At 37.6% G+C, this 12,334-nt stretch overlaps 1 protein-coding gene across 1 annotated transcript in view; it reads left to right on the forward strand.

Moving 5' to 3' along the window:
• Positions 1 to 10,580, forward strand: part of brinp2 (bone morphogenetic protein/retinoic acid inducible neural-specific 2) — a gene marked incomplete at its 5' end in the record, with an annotated part of 106,761 nt that extends 96,181 nt beyond the window's left edge. Inside the window, 3 exons of the mRNA XM_036129326.1 lie at positions 3,926 to 4,148; positions 6,603 to 6,909; positions 8,214 to 10,580. Coding sequence (XP_035985219.1) covers positions 3,926 to 4,148; positions 6,603 to 6,909; positions 8,214 to 9,035 — 1,352 coding nt within the window. The remainder of the gene's footprint in view (positions 1 to 3,925; positions 4,149 to 6,602; positions 6,910 to 8,213) is intronic.
• Between the last annotated feature and the right edge of the window lie 1,754 nt (positions 10,581 to 12,334).

Consider the following 12,334-nt stretch of genomic DNA (forward strand, 5'->3'; position numbering starts at 1 on the left):
GGTTTTAAGCCATACGTGTCAAACAAATCTGCTGCACAGCCTTTATCTTAAAGCCCTTATGCTATAGTTCTCGGCCTCATTCAGTCATTTTGCTGCCTTTTTGTTTGCCATGCTGCTCCTCTTCCATACCAAGCCATCTGATATACTTCATATATCAATTAAGGCTATCCTCATCAAAAATCAAAAGCTTAGTTAAAAACAGTTTTAACTGAGAACAGATAAAACCATGAAATTAAGGTTCTTTATAAAAAAGAAACTCCAGAGTAATTTTAACAGCATAATCTATATAAACTTTTTTTCTGTGACTGATCCTTAAGTGGGTTGAAACCTACCCAGAAATGAAAAAAGTAATAGATAATGCAAATGTACTTTATTTTATGAGTGCACTCAATACATTGACATATTGTAAAGACATAAGGGTTTTATATTTAGACACTGAAAATGTATACTGTAATATTGTACCCAAAAAGATTTTTTGACATATTTCAAAAATGTTTTGACTGAAACAAAAAAATATGTATAGCTGTATATGTTTGGGAATATATATGCGGAGAAGCTGCCTTATATAACTGGCAACTGGAGATCAACTTGATGTTAGAATCTTTCATGTCATGTTAATGTCCACAAAGGACCTGCGTTAAATCAAGTGAATAATGTTATTCACTTTCCCTTTCAGATGTTTTAACATGTATTGGCTAATTTGTTTATGTTCTGAGAAACAGATATGCTTTTTGCATAATTTTGTTTAAGTGTGTTGATATTCCTCTTTAATTTACAGTTGATGTTTTTACAAATTCACAGCAGTCTTCAACGTTCAATAGATTTAAAAATAAATAAATCACAAATTCACATCCAGATGCAAATTTCAAAGTACACACTCCATTAAAACTCAAGGATTTTAAGATTTTTATAAATCAAGTTCATTATAAATAATTTCCCTAAAATGAAAATATGCACTGGAGGGGTTTCAGGAATTTCAGCATGTATTAGTGACAACAATCTTCTGTATTCTTCAAATGTCTGGGACCCATTTTTCAGGCCTTGCTAAAATCTCCCAAAACCTCATGACAGAATGTGTTATGCGACTGTATAACCAAACTGGAGCTTTTAGGCCACAATTCCAAAAATGTGTTTTGGTACACAACCAGTGCTGCACATCACCAGAAATGCACAAATAAAACATAATGTCCACTTTGAAATATGGAGATAGGTGCATCATCTTCTGGTGATTCTTTTCTATTTAGCATCACAATGAGTTCAAGCTTACATTCATATCAACAAAAACTTTAATTCAGCAGATGAGAAGTGAAGTTTTCCAAACGCCGAGCTAGAAAACCTATGGTATCTCTTAAAGAGAGCTGTAGACAATACATGTCCTCACGATGTGATAGATTTAGAGACGTTTTTCAAGTTAAAGCAGGTTAACACTTACCATGTCAATGTGTGGCATGCTGCTAGACCTCTACCAAAGAAGACTGAATGCTGTGAGTAACGCAAACCCTTCAAGAATATTAAATTTAAGGGTTTGTGTGGACACTAAGGCAACCAAGTGATGGTATCTTTTTTGTGATTTACTTCCCCACCATCATATCCTGCTTGTTTTTCAGTTGAGTTGTCCAGAATTAATGTCACGTTTAAAGGTGGAAAAAATTCAAAATTTTGTATGAAGAGCTCAAATTTGTGTGACACAAAAACCTTGATTACAACATGGGTGTGTATACTTTTGAAATCCACTATATATGTAAGTCATTGTAAAAATAACTGTAATTAGGGCAGCTTAAAATCTACATTATTTTTACAATATATTTGGTTCAGCATATAATTTAGAGTAAGGCTGCTCTTTGTGATATAGGTAACACGTGCATAGTGTGTTTACAGTACATTTAAATCAGTGTATTTTAGAGCGTTGTGGCAATTGTGAAAATGAAGAACTAAAAGCAGGAATGCCACAGGCAGCCAGCAATGAAAGCACTCATTTACTGGGTAAATAAGAAAGTAAAATATGCACTTTTAACCTTGAGGAAGGAGCTGACAATAGGTTTAAGAAAGATATCAGGGATTCAGGGAAGTAAGACAAGAAGCAAAAGCAGACAAACCCGAGCAAACTGAGGTAGACAACTCCGGAGAGAGACATTCTCATCTTGTCAAGTAGAGAACAATCACAGAAAGGGAAAGAGGCAGACGAGCACAAAGAGGGGGATGGAGAGAACCTGACCATTGTGTCATCTGGGATCACTGAGCACTGTAATAGGCTTGAGGTTTGTCAGTTGGGCTCAGCGCAGGTCGGCTCAGCTGCAGATTCCTCCATGCCAAAAACAGCACATGGGAATAAGATTCACCAGCAGACCCAGAACAATCCAAGGAGGTCTCACTTAGCTGGCTCTGGAAGAAAGGGAAATGGCAGCCTTCATAACTGGCATGTTCTCTATCAAGTGCTGCGTGATCAAACATCAGAATGTCCAAAGAGTGTTGGCAAACTTTGTACATGGTGTTATGCTGATGTGCAGTCCGTATCATTGGTGGTCCCAGTGTGAATTAGTCCAGCTATGTTTATTTCACTGCCAGTAAATATTTCAATTGGAATCTTCTTCTGCACCCCATCCTCTCCCTGCACAGCCCTCCAGACAGCCGAACACACTCACACAGTTCCCAAGCAAAGCCCAACCTACAACTTTGTATTTACCTTTAGTTATGTAACATATCACAGCTGCGGTATTATTAAAGCTCAACATACCAATACATTAGAAATTAGTCAAATCTTCGTTTCTGTCCAATTTTGACCAGCAGATTTTACAGTTCTCTCCCTTGACTTATTCTCAAGGGTTTTTAAAGCCTACGCAGCTTTTAAAAGTCTTAAATGGATCAAAGATATTTACTAGCCCTCTATTGAACATTTAAACAAGAGAAAATGGTGGAGTAGAGGGGACAGAAAGGATTAAGGCAACAGCTAGAAGGAGAAATAATGCATCATCTGTATCTTTACATGGCCAATTTATATACTCTATATGTACTTGTTTTTACATTTATTTTACCAGTTACACTCACCCCTGTGGGTGGGGTCGTCCCAGGCAGCCGTGGCAGTCAGCCTGGCTCTCATTAAAAAAAAACACACATTTTGACAAACTTCAGTGTTTTTTCAAAAATCTCAAATTTTAAGCATGTTTTAAAAACCAGACACGGTCGTAAATTACTACTGCTAACTTTGTTTAAACTAGATCATTTGTACATGGTATTACCCGTTTTACCCATGGTATTTGCTAAAGCTATAAACTGTAGGTGATATTTTGTCCTAGAATATCCAAATTCACAAGCGTTTGCATTACGTTTCACTCCTTTGTTTTATTTCGATTTGTGATAAACACCTGCCGTGACAGCTGGAGAATCTGCAGTAAATTGCAGTATACGACTGCCATTTAGATGTTTTTCATTTTAAAGGGGAAACCCAGCACTAGGAGATGGCCTTTCACTATTTTGCCATATAGTTTTATTGGTCTATTCAGCTTGTGATTATGGGTGCACTTCTAATTTGTTTGGGCTCATAATGAAAGATTTACAACATAAATGGAAATGCCCATCTGCATGTGACACCAGACAGCCATTTATCAAGGTTTCCAAATGACAGTGTTGGCAGCGATACCACAGTGAGCATGATGGGACTCTAATAGTTAGCTGAATGAGAATACCCGCACATTAAAGCGCTCGTGTTTACCTTGTAAATCCAATTTATTAGCTGAAAACAGCTTTTTGTATTTTCTAATGAGACATTAAATTCTTCCAGCTCCTCATTCATGTTCTATTTATTCCACCAGTGAAGAAATGTAGGGCTAAAGAGTTTTGAAGTGCTCAGACAGACTGCATGAGATCATCTAATTTACTTGTTTTCTCATTCCTCGCCCTCTCTCTGTCTCGTTTGTGTTTCTTGCAGACGAATTCAAAGCCTTCTTGAAGCGATTGCCCACCGACCGGTTTCTGAACGTGTCCACGATTGGAAAGTTCTGGTCATCTGACCTGTCCCTCCAGAAGCGCTATGCCCAGCTGGAGGCCAGCACCGCAGTGATCTCTGGAAAAGCCCAAAAGATAGTTAGGAAGCTCTTCACCTTGAGCAAACGCTGCCCCAAGCAACCCCGCATCAGCCTGCCCCGAGAAAGGTAACACTGCTGTAAACAAAGATACTAAAAAGTTGAAGTTAAATTTCTTATAACTGAGAGCTCATTTACATATTTTTATTCATCGTTAAGTTTTACTCATTTTGCCACGTTGCAATCACAAACTTCAAGCTATTTTATTAGGATTAGTATTTTTTTTTTTCAGGCTTTCACATGGCTTCTTGGTACTTATGTTTTCTTTTTATTATTTATCCAAAGCCTGTTCATTTTTAAATATGAGATGTTCACATTATATTTTTTAAACAAAGCCATTAATGCAAGTGTGCACAGAAGGTTGCATTTACATAAAATCTCCAAAATAAGGTTTTTGTAGTGTAATTTTTGGGCTCGAGCTTTTTCAAACTGACTTTAAGGATTTTATATCCTTCTGACTTTTTTTTCTGGAATTTGCCACATATTGTGTCTTTGACTTTAAGATTAAAGATGTTCTGCTGCATGATAATTATTTTTGGGTATGTTTTTGCAGGTTTGAAAATACTTTTTTCTGACCAGAACTAAATAAATAAAACTGTTTGCCTTGAATTATTGCTAAGAATATAATTATTCCATCACAAAAATAGAACTAAAAGATTAAGCTTTCACAAAGATTTTCCGCTATCTTTGAGATTGTTTGCATGTTTAGAATACATAAAAGCAGCTCATTGTAAGTAGTGGACTACATTTGGTGAGTCAGACAAAGTCCCCCATCTTGTCGCTTTACCGTATTGCTGAAGTGGCTGTAAGAGGAATGCTGTAACGCAGCATGAGAACTGAAGTAATCGGTTAAAATCCAACATCTTGCACTGGCAATTTTAAAATTTTAAATGTCTAAATGATTGAGCCCTATGTTTTCCAAAGTCCAGCAGGACTCTCCAGCTAGCTGACCAAATAATATACACATGGTATACACAAGCATTCCATCCTCATTATTTTTAAGTGTTAAAAATAAATAACTATTATGTATGACAAAATGTGGGGTATTATGTTTTGTCTAAGATATGTAGGCAAACTATTTTTTGGGACCAAACCTATCAAATCTAATATATTAGAGCAATGTTTATGCTTATCACACAAATTATATGAAGGATGACAAGATTTCATCCACTTCATAGGCATTTTATAATCAAATAGACCTTTAATAATTTCTTTGAAGGGAGATATTTTATCCTGCATATGAACATTTCTGAAATGTTTCCTTTTCACATTATATTTTGGAATAATTCTGCTGTTGATGCAGGAAGGACATAACAGTTGAAGGCAGCTAAATGGATAAGAAAAACACTAATAACTGGAAAACATAGGGGTCTTCTAAATAAGACAAAAAGAAAAAAACGTATTACAAAATAACTGAAAAAAAAGTCACAAAACAGGAAATCAGACATGATCAAAATGGAAGGAAAAATAGTAGGAAAGCACAACTTGCAGGAACACCCTGATATGGCAAAGAACCAAGCAAGCTGAGCACATAATACAATGCCCAACACAAAACCGGTAATTGGCAATTAAGAGACTGGTGTGAGGCGACGAAAGGATGCAAAACTAGCTGGAAACACAGCAAGTGAAAATCTGATTTGCTTCAGGAAAACAATTTTATGATCAGACAAAAATAAGTTAACCAGAAAATTTAAGCAAAATGAAATACAAAAACAAAGAGTGAAATGTGATTCCAACCGTTTTAGATATTTATCATTATTAATGGCTCGACATGCAAACAGTGTTAGTGAGCATGCATTTTTCCTTTTCGCAACCCTATTAACACATCTTTTATTTCAGCTTGGTAACATGGCAATAAAAATTTCAATATGTACATTTTCCCACCAGCGTACATTGGTGCAGGTTATTCATTCTGACACTCACACGACTAGGAAAATCCAGCACTGGTTTAGTGTTTTGCTTCAAAGGATGGCATGTATTGTTATGTTAATGGCCATGAAAGACTTGGTCACAAACAAGATGTTATCAGAAACAAATACCATGTGGAATTCAACAAAATAAGTCTAAATGTACAAATACAAAGTATATAGGATGTGAATACATAAAAAATTAAAACATGGTAGGTGACATCACTGGGTATAAACAAGAGAAACAAAACAATCTTGGGTCCAAACTGAACAAAAATAATGACTCAAACACCAAAGCACAGGAATCTACTAATTTACAAAAATGTGGGTTGGTAGGTACATTAGTCAGGAAAGCAATTGTTGCAGAAATGCATCCTTTACAGAGAACATCATTATGTGTGCCCACAACTGAACAACTGTTTCATGTATATAGAATTTTGTCATGTTAAATCTTATAATGAACATGAAGAATAACATTCTGTTATATTTGTACATGTAACTTCTATTTATATTGTGATATGGATATTAACAATGATATATGTTTGGTAATTGTTTGCTGAAAGCACATTCAGCATTTTTTCACAAACCTTTACTGATGTGTGTTTCTTCTCTAAAGGCCTGTTGGGTTTTGGCTGAGTACGGCTCAGTCTCTCCTCTACTGCAACGAGCATGGAGTCCTGGGAATGTTCTCTGAGGAGGCTAAGAGCTGTACCTGTCCTGTGGACCAGCCCACCTGCCAAGGACCAATCCCATGTGTGGTGGGCACCTCCCCCAATTCCTGCTCACAGTGTGCCACCGATAATGCCACCCGATGTGGAGCCTGCCACCATGGTTATGTCCTCCATCTTGGTTCCTGCCGTCCGAGCATCGGGACTTCCCTGGACCATTATCTGAACTTTGACCTGGACATGCCAGATGCTGAGGTTCTTGAAGCTTCTGATATCCCCATTTATACAATTCCACTAAAATGTTTGAACACATTCACCATGGGAATACATGTTATTATATATTTTGGCCTTTAGGGATCCATTTAAGATGCTCTTTTCAAGAGTGGGACAATTATACAACTTTGATTAATTTAAAAAAACAAAGTTTGTCAAAAGGCTTAAGTATAAACTTATCTGCTAGCTTTTGAGATGCCCCTTAGCAAACTGCACCAAGATCACAAGCTTACTGTAGTAATAAATGAGTTTCTGGCATAACTGTGGCTGGATATTTCTCCTTTCAACTTGGCAGAATCATGGTCCTCAAATTCTAAAATGGTTCATGCTGTTTTACTAGCATGGGAGCTGGTGCCATGCACAAGGTGGATAGAATTATAAACCAGGAGGAAATCCTCCGCATTGTTTAACTTCCACTTTAATCAGAAGATAGATGGTTAAAACTTAGACACATCAGGTGCCCCAAGAGGACAAAGATCCAAAATATACCTAAACCAATTTTGGAATGGGTGGAGCATCCCAACCTGAAGCTTCTGGAGTGACCCCAACTTTAACTATGTTGATCATTTGTGGGGTTTGTTGAAAAAGCTAATTCTTGCCAGGAAACCAAGCAGGTCGAATGAAATCTAGAAATTCTGTCAAAAGAGCAGTCAAATATTCAGGCAGAATTATGCTAGAATCTTGTAGATGGCAACAAAAAAATAGGTATAATTGAGGTGCGAAAGGTCATCTTGGACATGTAATCAAACATTAGTGGGGGTTTATGTTGAATCTATAGCCATGTGCATATCAGAGACAGTCTGCCAGAAGTAACAGTTCAAAAAAATAAAAATATAATTACAGTTCAAATTCATCATGCTGCAAAGTCTAATGACATTCATGCTCATATTGGTTGCGTAAGCTTTTCAAAGGCAGTTTTATATTCTGTTTCTGAAATCTTTTGCATAGTATTAAACAGACTGTGTCACAGATAATATTAAATCACTTGACATTATGGTCACTGTGCCAGACCATAGCATGACCAAAAAGTAAATCAAAAGCTTTTACCTAATGTTGCTTAAAGTACAAAAATTGCTCAAAAATCAGTTTACTCTCACTCGAGTTAGGTGAAGTCAGTTTAAAGGCAGATCCTTGAAAGTGCAAACTGACTTTAAGTTTCTTTACATTTTCCATATTTTGGATAATTTTCCAAAACCTTTGAGAAATACGATTACAGAGTCTTAACAAACATTTGACACTGGCTTTGGTGTGAGTATTTTATTACTTATTTACTTTTTCTTCCCTAGGTGAAGTTCATGCTTCAGCGACTGGACAGCAGAATAGAGGTCCACGCCATCTACATCAGCAACGACGTCCGCTTGGGAAGCTGGTTCAATCCTGCCTGGAGGAAGAGGATGTTACTTACACTCAAGAGCAACAAAAACAAATCCAACCTCATCCACATGCTAATGGGTATTTCTTTTCAGATATGTTCAACAAAAAATTCAACACTGGAACCCGTGCCTGTCATTTATGTGAATCCTTTCGGGGGCAGCCACTCAGAGAGTTGGTTCATGCCCGTCAATCAACCCGAATTCCCCGACTGGGAGAGAACTAGACTGGACGGCGTTCCCAATGCTCAGTGTTACAACTGGACACTGTCACTGGGAAATAAGTGGAAGTCTTTCTTTGAAACGGTGCACATCTACTTACGGAGCCGCATAGTTACAGATGATCCAACGGTGAATGAAACTCTCTTTTATGAACCCTTGGATTTGGACGATCAGACATCCAACTTGGGCTACATGAAGATCAACACTCTTAAAGTTTTTGGATATAGCATGCACTTTGACCCTGAAGGCATTAAGGATCTGATTCTCCAACTTGACTATCCCTACACACAGGGCACACAGGACGCTGCCTTTCTGATGTTGCTGGAGATGAGAGATCGGATCAACCGTCTGTCTCCTCCAGCGCCACAGCCACTTGACCTGTTTTCTTGTCTGTTGCGTCACCGCCTAAAGCTGTCTGCAGGAGAGGTGGCGCGGATCAAGGATTCTCTGCAGATCTTTAACTCCAAGCTCCCTAATGCTTTCCCCGAACCTGACCTGGCCCAGCTTTGCAGCTAGCTAGATTAGCACTCTTGGTTCAGGAGTTTTACTGCACCCGGTGTGGAGTTGCTGCTTCATGGACAGTCCTGGTTTGGGTACACAGAAGATTAACCAACTCAGAAGTCTACATGCTGGGCCTTTCCTTTTCTCATTTTTTGTTGGTTGGTAGGTGCAACTTGTCCTTCTTCAGAGACTCTGCTTTGCCAACCCGATGGAGTACATTTGCTATTACTGCCGTGCTTTTGGCAAACTCTCTGACTGGACCAGGTCAAGAATCCTATCTATTCTCAAAAGTCTTTTTTTTTTTTTTTTTTTTTTGAAACTGCAGAGATAATCTCTGTTTAGATCTGATATTTTAAGAGGAACTTTAGAATGGTGTTGGGAAAATTTGTCAAAAGAAGAGGATATTCCTTTTATAACTATTTTCTTTGGAAATAGAACAATTGGGTTGGGGTGGTGGGTGGTAATATTATCCATGTGGTGAATAAGTTATGTTATGCTTCACACTTTGAAATTTGATAATCCTGACCCCTGCTAATGTCTTTGAGTATTCCTTTTTAATCCACATCTTCCATTTTATCTGGCATTTTAAATCGTATATCTATTCTTAACATCCAAATGAGGAGCCTGTTAGTGATGTTCTGTTCATGGTGGTGTGTCTGTGCCAAAGACAGATAAACACATTGGCAATTTGAGTGGAAAAACATTGGCATACGCTGTCTTTCCTTGCTCTTTTGACCTGAAAATGACAGGAAAAAAATTGCATAGCGTGATAACAAGAGGGTCTGTGGATGTAGTGCTGTAAATAATGCTCCATTTAATTCCAGATTGTGAACAAGTGCACATTGCTTTCTAGATAACAGAGTAAAAAGACTAAAAAAAAGTTTATAACAAAACAGACTCATGCCTTATATGGAAAGTTAATGTTAAAACAAGAAGCACATTTAATTTCTGTGTTTGGTTTTGAAGCAAAGGTCTTTTCGCTTTTTATATTTCTACCAGGACAGAACAACAGACACAAACTCCGAAGTATGTGATAATGTAGATTTTTCTATGTACAGCAAATGCCAGTCACGTTTTCTGCTCTTGTTTGGATTCATTGTTGTGGAAAAAATTGAGTCACCTTTCACAGTGCCCAATAGTACTTGCACTATGTAACTGTTCTGCAAAATCTCCGGTTATACAAAAAGCTCTGTAACTGACAGATCTTTTTTTAAATTTTTTTTTTGCTTTTGATATGGGTTTAAAAGTTTTTAACAGTTTGGTTTAGTCTCATGTTTTAAAGTCATTATTTGCATTTCTTTTGTTCTGAAGCTTTTGTTTTTTATTCTCTCTTTTATGTGGGTCAAAATTCTGCAGCAGGCATCACGGCAAATGCACGGTCAAAAAGTTTATCTGGGCAGTAAGGGGGTCCTCTTCAGAGTTGCAGATTTACAAGTAAGACACTTGATATGAAGATACATTTACTTTGCCAATTTCTCACTGGAGGTCAGTAAACCCTGTATGTCATTTTCAGCTGTTCTGTGCTCAGCTTGCTTAAGTAAAAGCAAAGTGTTTTATCTATTTGGGAGTTTGTTCTTAATTTCCAAACAAGAAAATCTGCTTTCATGACCTTGTAGAACTGCCAAGGGGTTGTTTAGGAATGTTGTTTATTGAGCTTTGGCCAAAACCATTTTTTTTTTTATCAATCTCAAGGTTATACACACCTAATTACATTTCTACAGCAATCTAGGGAAGGAGATGGTACGTTCACTTTCCACTTAAAAGTTAGAATTATTATGTTCTAAGCCAGAAAAAATTAAACAGAACATTCCACTTTAAATGTGAGAAACCCCAACCGACCTTTCTGTTCATATTCACTTCCCTCTGGCCAAAATAAATTGTAGTGAAAATTGTAGGAGTAAACTCATTTGCACTTCTAACAGTATGTATCTCATTAAACTAGCACCACACGGCACTGGAGAACCGCTGTTTGTGAACGTGTTTCTTATCTCACCACGTATCCTGTAGTATGTTAAAGCACAACTTTTGTGGGCCCAAAAATTAACTCTGTCTAGTGTTTGTTGCTTATAATGTGCCGCATTTTAAAGAACGGGTATCTATTAGTCTGATTATCATGGGGTTAGTCTTTTTGGTTAAGTCAATTAATAATTTGTTGTTACAATGCTTGTTGGATATAAATACTCTTGGAAAGTCAGTTTCTTTCACCAGTCTTGACCCAGCCGCCAGTACTGGGGGAGAAACGTAACTTTTCAGCATTTACAAACTACTTAAATCATTATATTAATAATTATATTTTTTAAACAATTTCACATTTTGAAAAATTCCACAAGTATGTTTAAATAGAATTTGTAATTGCTGAAGTAAACATAATTAGATATTTAGAGCACAAATTTGGAAGGAAAAAACAAAAAACACCATGAGCCCCAGCCCCCAAGTACTTAAGGGCTTTAGAGGTTTTAACTAGTGCCACATTTGTAAGGAAAATCAATTTGTGGGTTTAACAGCAGAGTTGAGAATGTTGGTCGACCATAAGAAACTTGTGAAGGCACGTATGCTGTTGCAAAATGGCTTGCTCTGCCAATTACTCTAATTTGGTGTTGTTTATTGGATTGGATTTAGTAATTTAACAGGCATGCACCTCAGTAGTGTGTGAGAGAGCCATGCCCAAGCACATATCTCATGCTGGTCACCAGCTTGGTCACAAACTGCTGTGGGAGAGCATCTTATTCTTTAACCAGTCAGTCTCACATGAACAACATACCCAAGATAATCCACAAGTATTGTGGGGTTGAAAATCAGAAATCCTGGCAGGCCATAATCCCTTCTTCACTCCCATTCTAATGACAGCTTCTGAAGAACCCTGCTCTGTGCAGGTGAGCATTGGTATCTTGCAGGATAGAGCCATACGTAGAGCACCTCTAAAGTTCTAGGAGTTGAGATATGGGATTGCTGCTGATTGTAGGATCTCATCTTCATATCTCTTTGCTTTGAGATTGCCTAAAGTCACAAGAATACTCTTTTGCCAGTGGGAAATATATATGTCATCATATTGCTCCCACCAAATACTGTTTGGAACAGGCTTTAGCAAGGGAGAGGTCCGATGGCGCGGGGGTAGTGAGCACAACCCATATCCGGAGACCTTAGTCCTTGACGCAGCTGACCCAACCTGAAGTCCTTTGCCGCATGTCTTCCCCTCTCTCTCCCCCCTAAAAAAGAGTTCTAAAAAAGGGCTTTAGTAAGTCTTTAAGAGGTACAACCCACATACTCAACAATGCTGCTCCAGTCACAAATGATCCCTTCCAGATGTAAGGGAT

This window comes from Fundulus heteroclitus, unplaced genomic scaffold (genome assembly GCF_011125445.2).
Source record: "Fundulus heteroclitus isolate FHET01 unplaced genomic scaffold, MU-UCD_Fhet_4.1 scaffold_156, whole genome shotgun sequence".
In the NCBI taxonomy this organism is placed as follows: Eukaryota; Metazoa; Chordata; class Actinopteri; order Cyprinodontiformes; family Fundulidae; genus Fundulus; species Fundulus heteroclitus.